The 20,331-nt window shown below is 43.1% G+C and overlaps 1 protein-coding gene and 1 long non-coding RNA gene across 5 annotated transcripts in view; one reads left to right on the plus strand and one right to left on the minus strand.

The window, feature by feature from the left end:
• The window catches only part of XYLT1 (xylosyltransferase 1), a 176,932-nt gene extending 176,590 nt beyond the window's left edge, over positions 1-342 (minus strand). For 2 of the 4 annotated variants that reach the window (XM_072935590.1, XM_030284403.4), the window contains exon 1: positions 2-341. In XM_072935590.1, coding sequence (XP_072791691.1) covers positions 2-223 — 222 coding nt within the window. In that variant the 5' untranslated portion in view covers positions 224-341. Of the gene's footprint in view, position 1 lies in introns of all 4 variants that reach the window. The other 2 variants (XM_072935589.1, XM_030284405.4) reach the window with 2 other exon arrangements.
• Positions 196-19,919, plus strand: LOC140685073 (uncharacterized). The gene is made up of 2 exons (XR_012058260.1): positions 196-327; positions 17,796-19,919. It is a non-coding gene; the product is annotated as an uncharacterized lncRNA (long non-coding RNA).
• The last annotated feature ends 412 nt before the right edge of the window (positions 19,920-20,331 follow it).

A 20,331-nucleotide genomic window follows, 5' to 3' on the forward strand; every position in this document is an offset into this window, starting at 1 on the left:
CCATCGCCTTGCCGTGCGGGGCGGCGGGTCCGCGCCGCTGCGGCTGCCCCCGCTGCTCTCCGCCGCGGTCTCGCTTCTCGCGGCCGCCGCGCTGCTCCTCGCCGGCGTCGAGGGAGCTGAAATTCCAGACGAGGAGGGTCTGCAGGAGCAGCACGGTGAGCGCCGCCACCAGCGCCGAGCGGGAGCGCCGCGCCAGCCGCCGGGCGCACGGAGCCGCCACCATCTTCGCTGCTGCTGCCGCCGCCGCGCTCCCGAGAGCCGCCGCATCCGCCGCGGCACCGAGTTTTCAGCCGGGCAGAGCCAGACGTCAGCAGGAGGAGGGCGGAGGTGGGGAAGGAGGGAGGGGGGGAAGGAGGAGGAGGTGTTCGCGGCGCGTGGGGATGGGGGAAGCCGGCGGGGAGCCCTGGCGGCGCGGCAGCCCGCGGCCGGGCCAGCCCGGGGCCAGGGGTGGGGTTGGCGGAGGAAGAGGAAGGAGCAGGAGGAGGAGGAGGGTGGGCTGGAGGCGGAGGAGGAGCGGTGCGGGGGCTCGGCGGGCTCGCCCCGGCGCTGCGTGAGGGGAAGGGGCCGGGGCGGGGCGGCGGCTCCCGGCGGGAGGGGGCGGCCGCGGCGGGCGGTGACTGCCATCTTCTGAGGGAGCGCGGCACCGCGCGGCTCCGGGCCCGCCCGCCCACCGCTCACCGGCAAAAACGGCCCGAATTCCCCCGGGCTGGGCCGATGCTTTGGGTTGGTTTTTTGTTTGGTTTTTTTTTTTTTCCCTGAAGCATAAAGGGTCCCTGGCATCATTTCGCCTCAGCAGATCGAGCGAGAGCAAGGTGCAACACCTCCACAGCCCGGTGAGGTCTGCAGGGACCAGGCACAGGGCGACTGTAACTGAATGCCCAGTGTCTCAAAAAGTGAACATAACGGACCGTTCAGTTGCCTTTTTCTCCCACAATGATATTGGCTTTCTAATCTGAAAGATCTCATTATCTGATGATAGGACCGAAGTAGGGAGTTTTGTGTTTTTTTAATCTGCCTGTACAGTGCTTTTTGTAAGCCTAATTCCACTTTACAAACCAAATCCAAAGACTATCTCCTAGAAAGAACAGTTGCTTTTTAAAATGACATCCAGGTAGGATTTGCACAGACCAGCGGGATTTTGTTTCCATTGGAAGCGCTTTAGTTTCTGATCTGAAGAAAATGAAACAAGCAATAAGATTCAGAAGCATCCTTTATTAAAGGATCCAGTGGGGCTACAAATAAAATTTTACAGGAGGTATCCTTGGTTGCAACATTTCACAAGCAGATGAAGTGTGTGTCAGTTTCAAAGAGTGCCACTCTGTGAGTATCACTGACTGCAAGGTGTCTGTAAAACAGAGGTCAAAATGCATCATTAGTAAGTTCCAGGAAAGTCAGCCCAGAAAGCCTTCTCTCTGTGTGACAGCAGAGCAGCGTGTGGCTGACCTTCCATTCCTGCAGTAGAACTGTGTCCCATTTTTGCCAGCTGGGGTGATGGCAGAGAGCCCATGATAACAAATTTTGACAGTGTCAGGCTTCCACACCAGTTGCACATGCATCAGATTTGTTGGTCCCACAGTACAGTGAAGTGGGCTGTTAGAACAAAGAAATGAAAAAAGCTCAAGTGTTCCTGAATATTCTGACAGGTACTGTGCAGCTCGGGAAGATGATGGATAATTTTTATTCTGAACTATCAATAATTGGGCATTACAAACACAGTCAGGCAAATTTGCTGACAAATACAAGATAAAAGCGTCTTCCATTTGGGATTAAATGCTTTGCTCTTCAAAAGGAAGTTATGGTCCTAGTAAGTGATTGCTCCCTGCAGCCTTCCCTTGGGCTTGTAGATGGCAGGAGGTGCTCATGGTGCCAGAAAAGAAGCAGACTCTGTACAGGCCAAATGACCAAGCGCTCTCAAGAGCCTCAGGACCTGGTTCCAATCCTGCATGCCTCATTGGGAAATGGGAGACTCATTCCCATGGATACCCTAAAATGGTTAAAAGCCCTAACAGCAACATCCAAGGCAGGCAATACTTCAGCACAGGGCAACGCTGCTTTCTATAAAGGAAGCATAGCAGTAATTGTGATGAGCTTGTGATCCATGGTTCTTAAAATTTTTATGACCTATTGGAAAATTTCCTCCAGATTTTATGGGGTAACATATCTGCTGGAAAATGTCTCTGGATGTTCCTAATTTCTGTATATAATTACTGTGACTGATAAGGCAGTGAGGAACAGCAGTGCATGCTCAGTCTCACACGTCCTACTGAAAGCCCTTCTGGAGAGAAGATTTGTATCCAAACCACAACAATTTATAGGCCATAAAGATCTGAGCCTTCAGTGTAAAGTCAGCCCTGTGTATGGGTGGGAGCCCCAGCAAGAGACGCTTCTGCACTGACAGAGAAACCAGAGCAGAGAGAGGAGCAGACTCCTCCTCCTTCAACATCCTCCTTTCTCCATATTTAGAGACATGTAAAATCTGGAAAGGACATTGCAGTAGGTATGGCATTCATTTTTGAAACTGTGGTATAACCAATGACCACTAACTGTTCAAAACATCCTTCTTCTGAACTAAAGAAAACAGCCAAATAGAAGGAAGAGAATATAACTAATAACTTATTTTTTTTCTTGTGCTGATTCAAACTAAAAAGGGAAAAGGGCAAGGCTGAGCATCTTGAGAATATGAAGATGAAAAAAAAAATCACAGAAACTGAAGAAATGTACCAATCCAAAGAACAAATTAAAATCAGAAATTGCATAAAACTATTAAATGAATTTCCTTATAATGTTAATTAATAATGGCAGCTTGATTGAGCTGTGTTTCATCAGAAAATATTTAATCAGGTTACACAAAAGACACTGGAGATAGTTACCTCTCTGAAAATTCCCCATGTTGTCCATGTTAGGTGAGAATTAGTATCTAGCACAAAGTATATAAGAGAAAAACAAGATTTGATTCTTATATAAGTATTATGATGGTTGCACGTGTCTGTCCAAGAGAATGTGTTTTAAGCACAGGTAACAACGGTGACTTGGCTAATTTGCTCTAAAATTCCAAGACATTAAATCAATTTTTTTTTTGCCACTGCACAGGTATGTCAATTCAGTGTGGGAGTGTTTAAGAGATGGAGGGTATCAATCTTGCCTACTTGAAATGATGTAATAAGGGAACCGTACTCAGTTCCATTTTAGTCTGATCTACTTTTCTAGATTTACCTATCCTGTTATAAAAAATATGTTTCCTCCTCCTAATAGTGTAAATATAGTCTCGAATTGCATCAAGTAACCAGACTTTGTACAAAGAAATAAGTGAAGCTGGGAGCAGTGTTAATAAGCAATATCCTTTGCTCCACTTTGCAGAGCTTATGGTCCATCTGGTGAACAAACACTGCAGGCTTATCTGAACTCCAACTCACAGCCTGACTCATAGGCGGTTTCGAAGCACATTCTGTAATCAGTGGAAGACTAAGTTATTTCAGAGTGAAGATTAGCATTTTTCTTAAAAACAGTCAAGTCCTTATCACATCAAAAGTTAGATTTTGGGTATGTGTTATGAGATGAAGGGGAAAAAGGTGAATGAACTGATTTGTCTAAGAGTGGGTATCTCTAACATACTCAGTCTTAAAATCTGTGAAGAATACAGAACAAATACAAAATTTGTGTATATTCCTATGATATCAAAAAAATCACAGCATGTGAGGAATATGCCTTAGGAATAGAAAAGGTTGGAAATAAGCCACGAGCAGTGTTTAATGAGTAATCTGCAGTAGCAATGTCTTCTGAAGACTGGTCTTCTTTCCCAAAGTGACAAAGTCTTTCTTTTTTTTTTTTTCCTTCCATCACTACCAGAACAACACAAGACTCCTAATCCCTTTAGTGTATATGGAGGACATAGATCTTTTCCCTGGGAGTCTGGCAGTCTTACTAGTCTAAGCATGAAATCTGAAAGAGCAAAACAGGATAGGGAATTACTCTTTGAGAATTTCACCATCTCAGACTACAAGTCACTGTCTGATCTGCAACAAGTTCCCAAAACATTACTTTTTGTTTTAAACACTGGTATATTGCAAGACTTAAAAGGTAGAAGAAGTGTATTTTGATTTTTTTGGAACCACAGAACCACCATTAACTTCATGTTCTGCAATTCTGTCATTTTATGGTTTACATGTGTGTTCTTCACCACTCAGGTATCCTGTACCCGTGGATATGCACGCTTCCATATTTTCTTTTCATAAACAAAACCAAGATTCTTTGCCAGGTACTCATTTTACGTCAGGCTATTCTCCAAGTAGGTTATAGAATTCAGGTTCTCTCTTATGTACATGGGCAGAACTAAAGTCAAAGGAGATGTGACCACTGCATGCAAGAAATGCCTTCCATTCTGGTAGTTTTGTAAAGTTTGAGATTCCAACAAACCTTTCTTAATCCACTCTGGTTTCATTTTGCCACATCACAAATAAAAACTCTGGTGTCAATGAATATGCAAAAGCCAAAATTTTGACACCAACATTTCACTGTGGTAACACTGTCTATAAATTATCAACTGAACATACTCTGTCAGGATTCAAAGACAATAAAAGCAGGTTCTATGCTCAGTTTGTACGAAATACGTAATATGGATGTGGAATGTATATTACACCTTCCTTCTGAGAGATAAATTTAGTTCAGGACCTTGGCATATGCTCCACTTCAGGAAGTGAAGGAAAATGGAAGAATTATTCCCTTCACCATTACATTAAAGCGTCCCTTTTTCTTTATAATCTCTTGCATATAAAACCTTTTACTATCAATGAGGGGAAATGGCTGTATATATACTTTATATACAGCCCTCCATGTTGTGACAGCTTTTTCTTTCAGCCAGTGGTCGAGGATAATCACGGAAGGATTACCCATCTGTTCTTGCCATGTGGCATTCTGTCTCAGTAAGGAGATACTGCAGTCCGCAGCTTCCTGCAGTTCTTTTTTTTTTCTGATGTTCTCTCATTAACTAAAAATTGTTTTATTATCCATCCGAGTTGCTAAGTTGGAAAGTCTGGAAGACTCATGAAGGTGACCTACTTTGGATTATCTGAATTAGAACTATCCGCTGCCTGTTGCAAATAGCATTTTGTTTAGATGCCGAAAGTTTCTTTGGCTTGGGCTTTCATTCTAGGGTTTGCTTTTTCTGTCCACTTGATGGAAAAAAACAAGTGGTACACAAAGAAGAGTAATCAAAGGAGAAGAGATGGAAAAAAGAGATTTTTTCACTAAGAGTGACTCTGTAGGTTGTGTTTAGATGATTAGCCAGTTTTTCGGAACACCCAACAGTTTTTAGACTACATTTTCTATGATGTCATACCAGTGAAAAGTATATGTAAAGATTTATCCCAGTAACCACCTGAAACATATTCTATGTGTCTAAACTTCTACTGAGATATCACTATCACTTGCTACAGGAATAATAAGTAGAAAGGAAACAAGGTTTTCAAGAAGATTTCCATAGATTTTCATTTTTCCTAACACTGGAAAATACAGTATTTTAAAGACAAAGTTTTATTCTTAACCTCCTGATATGAAACAAATTAATCTGTATGAAAGCTTGCTCTGAAAACATATCTGATTAAATAGTGTGACTGTTTTTTGTAAACAGAGCCATTTTGTGGTAATTGATTTAATACAAGCTTTTCTGTCAGGAAACATTGTTTATAATGGCATGTCAAACCCAGTATTGGCAGCCTCAACAGGTCATTTGCTACTACCAATGCACTTGTGTCCCTTTTGCACACTGGGCAGTCCCACAGAACAGAACGTGTCACTCTTTGCCAATGTGTGACAGTGCATTTGCCTGATCTTCTGCACAAAGTCTCCAAACCCTTGGACAAAGCTTCCCAGGGCAGGAAGTGGGAGAAGTGCATTTGTGCTATTGTCTCTGGGAGAGGGGAATGAACTGATAGTTTGAATTCCTTCTTCAGTTTCTAACAGCTGAGTTGGCAATAGAGTGCTTCAGCTTCCCTCTGACACTGGTCTGCCAACACCATGGGCTGTGTGGGATATTACACAGCGAAGACAATTATACAAATTTAAGCAAACAAACTTGATAACTATCATTAATCTTTCTGTATTTAGAAAGTCATTAGCAAAAGCAGGTGCAAAAACCTGCTTGGCTGTAATTTGGATGTTACAAGAAAAGGAAGTTTTCAGACAAGGTATTTGATGTGCCTTAAAAGATATACGGGGGTTTTTTGGTAAGAGTAAGGCATTAGTCCATGTATGAAAAAGATGACTGTGTCATACATTTTATCTTCTGAGCTGAAAGGGGCCCACAAGGATCATCAAGTCCAAGTGAATGGCCCAGACACAGAAATCCAACCCAAAACCTTGGCACTATTAGCACCATGCTCCAACTGAGTTAATCCCAGTTTTGGTCTGTATGGTTTGGGCTTTGTAATGATTTCTGCTTTGATGAGCTTGAGGGCTGGAAGGAAAAAGAGCTGGTAAACCTATCTGTCCACATCAGCAAGCTCACACAAAACACAGCAGCTCCCTGCAATTTGCAGAGCTGTGCTGCTGACCGTGCCTGAGCAGAGGCTATGCTCAGTGCTGGCTTGCACACACTTGGAATCGGTGGTTTGTCTGCTGGTGTGTCAGCCTGCAGCTGCACAAGTCAGGTGTGCTTGGACATGGCCCAGTTACACCACAGTGCAGCACATACTATTGTAACCACTTCTAAAGAGAGGGCATGGTTTAGTGCCCACCATTGCAGCTCCATCAATTTTGAAAATTGATTCTCATCTCACATAGGAGTGCTGTGGATGTGCTGACTCTTCTGTGGGGGCTGCTGGAGGCACAGGCTTGTTTGCTCTGTGGTCTCACTGAGGGAGATACTAAATTCTGCTGCTTCTACTTCATTCAGATCTGCCTTATAAGACAGAGATATTTACATGACTGCAGTTCTACCTTTTGAATAGTACAGTTCTTGGCTGACAACTCAGTGCTGAAATTACTGGTTCCTTCCACCTATTTCATTATTAAGCTGTGGGTATGACACACATCTGACAACTCGTTTGCCTGGAGAACGCTCTGCTCCAAAAGGCCAGGAGGTGTTTGCCACTGTTGTGGTGGTGAGGTGATGTGCAGGAGACACTGCCTGTGTAGTTCATTGCAGAACTGCTCAAATACCTCAATACCTGTATGCACAAAACCCAGGATATACATGTATGGGCCTTTTGAATAGACAAGTAGATGCCATGGATTAAAGTGTAGCTCACAGAATACAGATTAGGGATTGGAATTTAAATTGCAGTACTTTGCCCCAGGACTGATGCTAAAAGGTGTTACATTTCTTGTACAGGCAGAGAAAATTAATAAAAGAAACTAAATATTATTCAGTGAAAGGGAAAATAAGCAGAAGTACTGTGCTTTTAAAACAATTCAAGTATTCTCCAAATTACAGCAAAAGATAAATTCTTCAGGAAATCCATATAACAAGTTATTTGTATATATTGTGCAAGTCACCCATAAGATCAAACAAAATGTTATGATGAACTTTAATCCAACTTCTGAATTGTAGTAAATTTTGACAGCACATGAATGATCCACTTCAACACAATCTGCATTTTCAACGAAGTGACTGATGTGACATATGGCTCTTTTGCCCTGGGATGGCTTCTAGTATTGCAGTGTAATAGTGGCACACACCTTTCTTGATTAGTGAAGTTTTGCATTAGATATTTCTTCCACTGAAAAGTATTACAATAAAATATTTTATATTGCTCATTATGTAAATAAGCACCTGAAATTCCTATAAATTCAAGCAATTAGGTCTCAACCCAAGAAAGCACTTAATGACATGTATGGTCCCATTGAATCTGGGGACATATGCAAGGGCTTCACTCAAAACATGTAATTAGGAGCTTTGCTGAGTTAAGGCCTTACAAAATGATGCTATGCAGATCAGCTACTATTCATAAAATATAATTTAGCGACTAAGGTAATTTGCTTGTTAGCCAAAAAAGAGGCTCTAGATTCCTTCTGAAAAAATTATATACAGGCAGATTTCACATTGCTATTACCTCCTTAACCCTGATCCTCAGATTTACACAACTGTTGATGAGACTGTAGCTGATCCTATACAACATTGAAACTTCTCAAATGGCCACATTCTTCCCTGGAAACGGAACCAACAAATTTGGTACAGCTAGATGAACTCCACTAAAACAGATTCTTACCTCAGACTTTGATTTACATGAGCACAGATGAAAAATGCAAAGAGGATCTGTATCATTTATTTTTAAGCCCCATGTGGTGAAGAAAAAGGCATATTATGCATTGCATGCATTATTCTCTACTTTGTGCTGTATATAATTGGCAGAGCTTTTCAGTGAAAAAACTATCTGGCCAAATTCTCAGAGCCTCGTGCTCTGCAAAAAGCTGTCTTAAGTTAATCTATATTAGGAGTAATATTCAAGTTGACTGCACTCATATGAAAAATGTATTTTAAAAGGTCTAGAAGATACAATCTGCTATTTCTTGCCTGACTTTTTTCCCTGCTGTTGTTGGTCTCTCACGGGATTTCTTGCAGAGTGGTTAAGTGATCTATACTGAGGTTTCAAAAGCAAAGAGAATAGGAATTCTCTTCATGGGTTAAACACTTAACTGCTTTAATACAAGATGTGTAGGAGCAGCCCCTAATAACATTCAAATCTTGTTATTGCTGTGCTTCAGTATAGGATATACTTGGTTTTGTGGCTGCAAGAAGCAATTGCCAGAGATGACTTTAAATCCTGAACAGCAAATAAATCCCAGCACACGGAAAAGATGCCTGATTTTACTCTTACAGCAGGGCATCTTTGGACTTCACCGTGCTGGCTCCTGACTTACAGCAATGCAAGTGACCCAGAGCAGTCAGTGCTGGTACCATACCTACCCTGGGGTCTGGCTGCAGGGGCACCAGCTCTTAACTACACATTGGCCTAATATTTCTAACCCTTCTTTTGCAAAACACTGCTGCCTGTTCTTAGGGTCTTGGCCATTCCCCTAAAAACAGTATTGTGGCAAGCTCTAAGCCTTCAGTATCTTTGAATCACATGTCCAACTTATTTTTCTTACATCCTCCAAGGCTAGCTAGTACTTCTCACCATTCCCTGGTGGAGACAATTCTACTGAAAACATTTACAGGAACACTCCTACAGTTCCTCAAGCAAATTTGTCTGACACAGCTCGGACTATCCATTTATAAATTTTAAACTTACCCAGCTGGCTCTGTCAGAAGCCTATTAGGCAGCATTCTCACAAACTGCTCTCCTTCAGAGTAGTAAAGACTATTTGAGAATGGTGATTTTGTCCTCTGACACAGCTGGACTGGAAAGGAAGTGGAAATGAGTGAAAAGAGCAACCCCTCCACAGGTTTCTAAGTAATTGTGCAAAAGGGCTAAAAAACCACTTAGTCTTACTATGGAGAAATGAAAATGAGCACTCTGAAAAAGGAGAAACACTTCTGGCTCTGTTGTTCTTTGTCTCACATTGCCATTTGCTTCCTTCTCTGGACTAACCTGCAAAATATTACCAGGCACAGCTGTCACAGGAAATCTTGTGGTGGAGAAAGTGCTGTACCACCCCTTGCTAAAAGTCAATGAGTACACCATCCAAGGCCTTAACTCAGCATGGGGTCACATTGGAAATGGTAAATTCTGTGACACAGACTATCTGTGCTCCTTCGTAAGGGGAAAAAAAGATAAATGAAAATATGTATTATATATCTTAGGACAATATTAGTAGATATGCTCATGGCCTTGAAATATACATAAGGCTGTTGCAAACAGAAATGCAATTAATTGTTCTGAGTTCAATTACAACAAGAAAACGTTTAGAAAGACACTAATAAAACTTTCTAGGCACTGTTTAAATCATTTAGGGAAGTGTGAGGTTTTCCAAAAACAGTTTAGATTAATAAACTGTTGGAATGGCTTCAGTGCTTCTGATTTTCCCTGAGGTCAAAATGAGTTTTCAGGATCCCTTCCATTCCAATATGCAGCAATACACAGAACGTGCTAGCAGGTGAACCAAAGGAGCAGGAGCCTGCCCATTCCACATGGAAACACAGATGAACTTGATGTTTCCTATCTGCAAATCAGGATGCTAGAAAAATAAACACAATATCAATAGATAGTATTATTTCATTGAAAGACTCTAGAGAAACACTTGCAATGAGAAGATCCAATCATGCCTTAAGAAATGCTAAGAGCAGAAACAGGAGGCCTGACTTCAGTGTTTGTGGCAGCTGGCATTTGCCACCCCAGCGGGCAGCGGCAGCGAGGTCGGGCAGTGCAGGGAGCTCCAGCCTGTGGGCAGCTCCTCTGCACCCCTCCTGTGGAGGCTAATTCAGCATTACCTGACTGAGCTCACCCTCTGGCTGCAGCACTCATCCTGCATGCAGATCCCTGGCTCTCTCTTGCACGTTGCATGCACTGCAACGGCGTGGCCGAGATCGCGCCTCTCCTTCAGAATTCATGTTAGCAAACAGCTAAATACGGCTTTTGGCCGCCAAATTTCAGTTTCATTGCTGTCAGAACATCACTTATCATGGCTGGGCTATAATTTTCAGGCTTGTAAAACCTCAATTGTCATGTTTGGATTTTCTTTAACACTTATTATAAATGCATGAATTTGATTTGTGTAGAATGGAATGACTCTCAGTGGCTCAGGGATTTGGCAAAAAACATCATACATTTCATCAAAATTCTGTTTGGCCTAGAGAGGCGTTACAATTCTAGATAAAAAATGTGCTTTTTTAATGCAAAAGTAATTTGTAATAGAATGTTCCAAAATAATTCTGTATTAAAGAAGAACTGAAACAAAACCATCATGATCTTTTCCGCTCCACCATGGGAATTAATTCAGATTGAGAAAATGGAATTGAGAGAATCTGATTTGACACATTTTGCAAAATGCATGGTGGGTGAGTGCAGGGGAAGGAAGCAGTTCCATCACCTTGAGCAGGAGGCCAAGAAGTGAGCACATACAGTTCCTTGCAGTAATCCTTGGAGCTGTCTAGGAGCCTTAGGTAGCATTAGGGAGCAGCAACATTTGTGTAAATCATAATTAGTAACAAAGGAAATTACAGTAAGAGCTCTCTGGTAAACAGAAAGACTGCCGAAAATTGCTTCCTTTTAGTAGGACAATTTGGGTTATTTATAGGCATCTAAACATTTAGGAAAATCTAGGAAGAATCTTAAAATGCCATATTTCTAAAACAAAAGATAAAATTTTACCCTTTTTGGGTCATATAACTTGGAGCTATATTTACATTTGGTTGAAGCATTTGACTAAGCAAATACATATGTATGAGGTCTTATTTTTACACTTAATTTTGGTGTTTTGGTAAATGCAAATGATGGAAGAAGTTGAAATGAATAAATTGGCACCAGCTTAGAAGTCACCTCATTGCAAAGCAAGAGACATTTGGGATTGTTCATCACCTTGCTACAGGGAAAGCTTCTGGTGTTAAGTCAGTCAGCCACATGTTATGTATCAGGAATGTTTTCAACTCTAGGCTGAGGAACTACAAGCTCTTGAAGGAGCCAAGAAACACATGTAATACTTGAGCATGTTTACTGTAAAATGAAGGGCTATTTTATCTCAATCAAATAAACCAGCAAGTGAACTGAAAATCTGATACTGAAATAAATCCAATTTACTCTCGTGTAATTGCTTATTTGATTCTCAACTATGACATGAAGTTAGAAAACAAATTGATATTCTGTCACTTCTGTTTCAGTAAACTTAACTCAAACAAGTTGCCCTTTAGGTGCATCTTGGATGGAACGGTACTTTATCTTCATCCCGAGGAAATCAGTGTATTAAATTTGTTTGAAAAATTATTATCCAAACCATGACTCCTTTTCAGACAGTGTTTGAACTGCATACTAAAAAGACCAAATTTCCCCTGAGAGCCAGCACAAGCACAGAGAAGATAAGTACTGTAGTATATCCTCCCCCTGCAAGAAAATGTACCAGCAGCAAAGACACAACAGAGCCACGCACAGAAACTGCAGAGATCTTGTGGGCATGGGCATCTTCCTCTTTCCTCATGGCCAAAATACAATCCTGATGTGACCCAGCATTTAAATAATAAGCTAAATTAACCCTATACTGTCTCGGCCATGATCAGAATACTAAATCCAGCTCCACATCCATAGTGGGTGAAGTTAATAAACTGAAAGGTGTCAAAACCAAAGTGAAAATGAAAGGGAAGGGGATAGGAGGAACACCCTTTCTGCTGAGAAGTTCTACGGGCTGATAATGTTTGATAAAATAAAAGAGAATCAAGATTCACACACAAAAAAAAAAAAAAACCAAACAAAGCTAGGTTGTTTAGCACAGCAGAGGTCAGCAAAACGGGCTGGCTGACTGCTGCTGGGCACTGTGTGGAAAGGCTGGGATCAAAACCGCCCACAGAGCACCTCACCCTGGACTCGCAGGGAATAATCTTCATCATCTCTAGTTTAAAAGTCAAATCAAGGCTTAGGGAAAAAAAAATCCCTTTAAAAAGGCGAAGGCATAACTAATTCGTGTCTGTGCAAGCTGAAAGAAGATTACAAAAATGGTCCCTGTGGTATTTGTATATGTTTTTAAATTTATAAATGTAGGGAAAAGGCTGTTCTGGACAAATCACCATTTTTAGTGATATATTCTACTTTAATTATAAACAATTTCAGATTAGTTCATATGCTTAAAGCTACACTATTAAAATTAGTGTTACAGAAACAAATATTAATTAAATAATGAGGTGGGACAAGCTAAGACATGGCCCTAAGTACCAATAGGGGTGGGGTAGCAGTTTGTAGGAACCAGGAACATTAACAGAGAATTTCCAGAGCAGTCCAATTCTCCCCATTCAAAAATTCTATTAATGTATATTTCTACTCTGTATACAATAACCATAACTACTGCTAAAATATTTAGATTTGACGTAATATGTACTAGTTCCTCTGCTATAGTACCCTTGGCCCTTAGATAATAAATAACATTTGTTTTTTAGGCTTGTCAAGGCATGTCTCTAGGACACTCTCTGGATAACATCCAGGTGACCCATCCTTGTATCTTCCTTGAATTAGAAGGTTGCCGTACTCTTCATGCCGTACTCTTTGCTGACTAATTTCATTCAGATTTCACTGTGATTCTAGGTTTTCTGGTTTACTTTGTGTATTCTTTTGGCACATATTTGCCTCTAAATAAATTCAGGCTATTACATGTAGAGGGATCTTATTTTGCAAGATCTTTCTCAAAATCAAAAGTATTAGAGATTATAAAAATGAGGTCTCTAAGACTGGGTAAACTCGGATTTTTCAATAAATCCTCAGTTCCAAACCATCATCACTTTCTCTGATTGGGAGTTTTCTACAGACAAACTACATCTTCTTTTCAATTTGCTCTTCACAGTTACTTACAAAATTGATATTTCATTACCAGAATTTGTGCTTAACAATTGAGTACCCACATTGTGATTGTCCTCTCATGGGAGAGCCATGAGGCTCACAAAGAAGTTTCAAGACCTATTTATGAGCATCTTCAAAGCAGAAGCAAAAATCCATATTTGCACATGTAGCCATTTTAATTAAAACCATGGATTTATCTGTATAAGCAAGCACAGGGCAGAATTACTTTCAAAAGAAATCAGTGACTTGAAGAGCTCTTTTCTCCCCACTTCGTCCCATTGAAAGTAACAATGTGTTGATTCTTTTAATAATAACAAAAAATGAAGAAAGAACAGACCCCAAAGAAGATGTAAGTGATGTGTAACGTGCAATGAAGTGTAGATCTGTGAGTGAAAGGGGGGCCAGGAGGGGCTCCTCGTGCTGGGAGAAGCTGCTGTTGCTGTGGGTCTGTGCTGGTCTGAGAGCCCCCCAGGACCTGCCCAGCAGAGGTCCCTGGGTGCAATCAGCTCTTGTCTCCTGTTCCTGTCACCAGCGTTTTACATGCAGTGAGGACCTTCCCTGGCAGCTGAGGGTCACAGGGGACAGAGAGAAAAGAGGTGGCACAGAGAAATGTGCGGGAGGGACACACTGAGGGGGATTTGGATTAGAAGATTCAGAGGCTGTGGTGAAGCTGGTAAAAAGAAAAAATATTTTGGTGTTTAACCAGAATTTTTCTGTTTAGAACTCAACCAAAAAAAATCTAATGTTAGCATAACACCAGAACAGAACAACCTCTTCAGTCACAGTATGTAGTTATGTTTTCCTGTTTTTCAAAATTGTGGAATAAATACCTGTCCTGATTTACATGTAGTGCAGTGTATTAAATTTTTAATGTTTCTCCTGGGCTCAGTACAGCTCTTTCATCCGCACTATCATTATGTTAATGAGGTAGTGAAATAACATTGATTTTAAAACTCTCATTTTCTGCCTTGTTTAAAAAAAAACCCAAACAGCTGTAAAGCCTAAGATATTATTTTTGCCCCAAATGCAGAATATTGTTGGCCTGCCTTACAGAACCTGGATTAGGAACAAAGGTGAAGTCACAAACCTATCAGGAAATCCCTTGAAATGGGAGTGGAGAGGCAACACACAACCCACAAACAACAAAATATCTGAAGGAAGAAACGCAATAAAAATTGGGCAAAATTATCCCTTGAGTAATGCTGGATGGAATCCAAACTAAAATCACTGAACAGTGAAGCTACTCCAGTTTATGCCACAGTAACATCAAAATACTTCCTTCTCCTCTATAAACATCCTTTAATTCTTTCTGGAAAATGGAAGAGTACCACATGTGACAAGTGTTCCTAAGCAGCATGCTGAGCACCAAATGTGAACTATAATTCATAATTCATGCTCAATTAATTATAATGTATAAGGAATGGCTCTGTTAATGCTTCTGCTAACTACCTAACCTATTTTGAGAGATGCAGGCAGAATTTCAGCTCTTGTGACTTGCTGTTGTGAGTGACAGACTGTGGATACCCCAGCAGCTGTCAAAGTCACCAGCCTTCCCTCAATGAAGAGAAAAGCAATTCTCAGTATTGCAGGAAGCTAAGAAAAGCTCTGAAAGGCAGAAATGAAAGTCTGTGAGGGTGGAGAACGCTATCTTTTCTCATGTAAATCGCACTGAAAAGCAGCCTGTGTAATCCAAGCCTTGCATCAAACAAAGATTTGGAACAACCTTAATTTAGCAAATGAGCAATTTCCAAGTGATACAACTGAAAGAGGAGAGGTCTGGTGTCTCCAGATATTGTTCTGGAGTTATTTTTACATGGCAGCCAGGGAGCAAATCCTGATTTAGGGGAAGAAGCTTTACCTTCACGTGCTACTATTTTTGTTAATCAGACGGAGGAGTTAAAAATGGACTGGCTCTTTGCTCTGCTCCATTCACATTCTGACAGAGGAAACCGGAATCATTAAAGCCACACTCACAGCTGATGGACCTGGAATCAGCCTCTCTGCCCCAGAATCTGTTTGTGGATATTAGAAAGCTGAACTTCTTGGTCCACTATTTCTGAGCTGCATCAGCTGACAAGGAGAGTGGGAACTTGATGAATCCGTGAAATCCTCTGGCCTAATTTGTGTCGGGTACCCCACAGGTACACAGTGATATTCTAGATTGACCACAGCATATCCAGGTAAGTGCTTATATTAGAAAACACATATAAAATTACCATGATGAAAGAAGAGAATTACATAAGGAACTCTGATGTGTTCTACCAATGAAATTTGGCTGTTTCACCCTGCCACCTAAAGCTTAGGGACAATATGGAACATATTTTTCAAGCTTCTTGCAGTAACATTCCAAGAGTCTCATGCAGCCAGGAGAAGCCCAGATAATTGTATTCCAGCCTGTCATCAGTAGACTTTGGGGTGTTTTCTTTTTCCTTCCTCTCCATTTTTAACAGCTATTTTCCATCTCAAACCAGTAGAACCTGCCATGGAAAGCTGAGCTCAGCGTTAGAACACCGCTCTTGGAAAATGTCTCGGAAAACTATTAAAACACGTAGCATTCTTCTTTCTGCATAGCAATTCCCGGCTGTGTTGAACATCAGGAGAGCGAGGCCAGGCAGAGCGCGGTGCAGGGAGCGCAGGGCGGGCCGTGCTTATGGGGGGCAGCGCTCCCGCCGTGCCTAACCCAGACCAGCGGGGCCGGGCAAAGGGGGACGGTGACGGCGCCTGGGTCACAACACGGGTGCGCCGGGCCGGAGGTGCCCACCTGAGCCCTCCTGTGCTCGCCTGAACTCACCTGAGTTCACCTGTGCTCGTCTAAACTCACCTGAGACCTCCTTTGCCCACCTGAGCCCTCCTGTGCTCGCCTGACCTCACCTGAGACCTTCTCTGTCTGCCTGAGCCCTCCTGTGCTCGCCTAAACTAACCTGAATTCATCTGTGGTCCCTGAGCCCTCCTGTGCTCACCTGAGCTCACCTCTGCCCACCTGAGCCCTCCTGTGTTCGCCTAAACTCACCTGAGCCCTCCTCTGCCCACCTGAGCCCTCCTGTGCTCGCCTGAGCTCACCTGAGACCTCCTCTGTCTGCCTGAGCCCTCCTGTGCTCACCTCTATCTACCTGAGCCCTCCTGTGCTCGCCTGAACTCATCTGAGACCTCCTCTGTCCACCTGAGCCCTCCTGTGCTCGCCTAAATTCACCTGAGCTCACCTCTGCCCGCCTGAGCCCTCCTGTGTTCGCCTAAACTCATCTGAGACCTCGTCTGCCCGCCTGAGCCCTCCTGTGCTCACCTGAACTCACCTGAGCTCTCCTCTGCCCACCTGAGCTCACCTGAGCTCCCGCTGGAGCGGCCGCGCCTCCGCCCCCTCGCCGCCAGGTGGCGCCGCAGCACCGGCTCAGGGGGGGCGCGGACCGGGACAGGGATCGGGATCGGGATCGGGATCGGGATCGGGATCGGGATCGGGGATCGGGGATCGGGGATCGGGAGCGGGATCAAGCACCGGGGATCGGGGGCCGGGCTCTGGACAGGAGCCGGGAGCCGCTCAGGGCCAGCAGCTCGTCCGACCGTCAGGGAGCGCACCCTGAGCCCGCCCCGCAGCTTTTTTTGGGAATCATTTCTGGCGCTGCTGTGGTGGCGGCGGTGCCGAGCGCTGCCCGGGAGATGGGATCTGCCCCGCCGGGTCAGACACCGCCTCTTCCACAGCCGCCGCGAAATTGTTCCTCTGTGACAGTGAAAGTACCCGCAACAGCCTGAGCCTCAGACAGCACCCACACATGAGTGAGTGTACTCCAATTCACAGTCCCACAGAATCCAATTAAACAACGCAAGAGCATAAAGTTACTCATGTATTCATGGATACGGATAGCTGCGTCCAACATTTACTTTGGTCTGCTGCCAGTTACAGTTACCAGCCCTTATCTGCATTTCATTTCTCAGCTCTACAATTAAAAGTTACATTCAAGCATCCTTCTCCCATGTGGGCCCACAAGGATGAAACTTTTATAGGTCTTGAAATACATTATGTATCCACTCCTTGTGTTTGTTGTCCATGAAACCTCCAACGGACTCAGTAGGGAAAGCACAAAACAATTTACTATGTACTCAGGATTTTGTGCCGGTCTCAGTAATTGTTACAATGTCAGAATAAAAGGAACATAGCTATTTGATAATTAATTACACTCTAATTGCATTCACCTGGGAAAAATAGCTAGCACTAAGGGGCAAACAGGGGTCAATAGTCTTGCATATACATGTACCAATTAGTTAAGCAGAGTCAGTGATAATTTGCATAAAGGATTCTGAATGAGATAAATTAAACACATAGAAAATAAGAGAAATAAAGCTACAACTTAATCTAAACTAGTGATCCATTTTCCTTTTCTACGGCTGCAGCAGCAGGTTAACCCCTGGGAGGAATGGGAGCACCGATGCCACCTCCACAGCGGAACTGTGCACAATCCACCTGTGCAAAGAGCCTCCCTGCACATTTTGGAGTGCAGCAGTGCTATATTAATGTGTGTAAGAGAGGTGGAAAACCGGGGCTGTTCACTCCTGTGTCATGACAAGAGATGGTGCAGTGTAACTCGGCCCAGACGTGGCTGGAGCTGGCTCGCTCAGGGAACACCGCTGGGCCATCCACAAGCAGAAGGAACTGCTGGTGAAACTTTCTTACTCAAGCGTGGGGCCCTGGTCTTTCATCTCACAGAGGGAAAAAAATAGATGGAAACAAGGCTTGACTGCTGCTGATTCATAGGGTATTGCACCAAGCCACAAAGAGAAGTAAACTTTGGGCTGATATTTTTGAGGCCTATTACTACTCTTCAGTGCAGCAGAGCTTCTCCCCAGCCCTCAGCTCAGCAGCAGTGACACAACTGAATGGACCCTTTCCTGGGTTTGTAGCACAGAGCTCCCCCAGGACTCCTTGGCTTGTGCCTACAGAATCTGGGAGTCACACATGAACCCCACCCAAGCAGCACAAAAATCACTGCTGCTGATCCTGGCATTCAAACACATCGATGAGCAGTCAAGAAACAACAGCTTAGCATAACCAATGAGAACGGGAAATTTGCAATCCCTGAACTAACAACTTCCAAGCTCAAAGACCCGTGGCTGTATTCAGTTGATAAAGCCCAAATGGTTGAGCATTCCTCAGGTAAAACAAGAGTCAGAGAAGTACTTGTACAGCTCTGCCCTTCCATGGCTGCTGGGTTTAGAGGAGCTCAGCTCTGCCCTCAGCCTCAGCCAGGCTGCCTTATAATCAGATATTCCCCTCAGGCATTGCCAGGGTAGGGGAGGAGACAAATCACCAAAAATGAGCCTTGCAGCACACAGAGAGAGCACCATGCTCTGCTCCTGCACTTCTGTGTTGCCATTTAGTCCTTACACACTGCTTCCTTCTCTCTGGGACTTGCAGTGCCTTTGCCTTTGCTGATATGCAGTGGGTGTAACTCCTGCCCATCTGCCACATGAACTTCATGCATGGTCAAGTAGTTCTATACAATTTTATTATTATTATCATGCAAACTGCTGCCTTAGGACTGAAAAGCATCTGTCTCTCAGATGGAAGCATGGAAGTTTTTGGCCAGGGTGAGGAACCATTATATACCTACCATCAAAGTGCAGTTCTTTTAAACTGAACTATGATGAAAAATACCAATTGTAAAAATATCTGTGGTGAAGATTCCAGGTCTCATAAGGACTCTGGGACTCCTGCATGGCTGTTGGATAAAAAAAAGAATGTGCAGTCACTTCACAAACAGTGATGAGGCCCCTGTTTTCTTTGATTATAGCCATTGGTGAGATGACAATTTCTCATTAGGCCCTTTCTGTGGTCCATGGAATGAAGGGCAGGTTGTCCAGCATGAGGCCAGGACAGACCCCAGCAGAACATTTGAAATTCAGCTGTTAATCCAAGAATGCCTTTGCTAATGGGATCCATAACTGGAATTGATTACAAACCCATCCAAAGCCATGCACATCCCAGATCCTCGGGAGCATTATTCTCACACAACTGTTCTAACCTGAGGATGACTTGAGCTCTCATCAGCCATCTGCCTTACAATAAGTTGACATCCTTATGTATTCTCTCCGCCAAAAGGCAACTTTTAAAATGCTATTTAAAAAAACTGTGTACAAATTAAACAGTCAACACATTTTACTGCTGCTCAGTAACTAAAATGTTTTCACTATGCTATGCAATCTATAACCGCTGAAATTACTTTCCTGTGTGTTTATAAGTCTTCCTATATTTTCTCCTCATTACTCCAAATACATTTTAAAAGCTTGTTAAATTAGATTTGTTGGTATTTTGTATCTAGCTGACTGTGCATGTTAAAGGCTTCAACTGTAACTTTCCTAACTTGAAACACACTATTCTTCATGCTGCTTGTTAAAACACATATCATTCCAACCATGTACATTAATTGGCTTGTCTGGGGAAACAGAACTCAGTTTATGAAGTCTGTCATCCTGCTTTGCAGCTTAATTATAGAATAAAATTAATTTTCCTTCCCCCCAGCCAGACTATTTGCTCTGCGTTTTTCTTCCCCCCCCTAAATTCCAGGGTGAGTAACTGATGCTGCTTCAGCAGCAGCTCCCAGGGCTGGTGGTGAGTGCAGGGTTCCTCAGGGAATGCTGGCTCTGCCGGGGTCCTACCCTGCACTGGTGACCACCTGGGGCTGAGAGGTGCTGGCAGACAATTCTGCCCAAGCTGAAGTCTGCCATTTCCAGCAGAGGCAAAGGATTGTTTCAGTTATTGCACACTGCCTTGTGATGTTCTGTGTACACCCAGCCCCTCTACAGCACAGCAGGGGTTGCCACCTACCCAAAAAGCAGAGAAGCTCAGGGACAAACAAACCTGTAGAATACATGTGGAGTAACTCTTGTCAGAGCCAACCCTCAATGAGAGCTGACATCAAGCTCTTTTGAG

The sequence above is a fragment of the Taeniopygia guttata genome, chromosome 14, assembly GCF_048771995.1.
Source record: "Taeniopygia guttata chromosome 14, bTaeGut7.mat, whole genome shotgun sequence".
In the NCBI taxonomy this organism is placed as follows: domain Eukaryota; kingdom Metazoa; phylum Chordata; class Aves; order Passeriformes; family Estrildidae; genus Taeniopygia; species Taeniopygia guttata.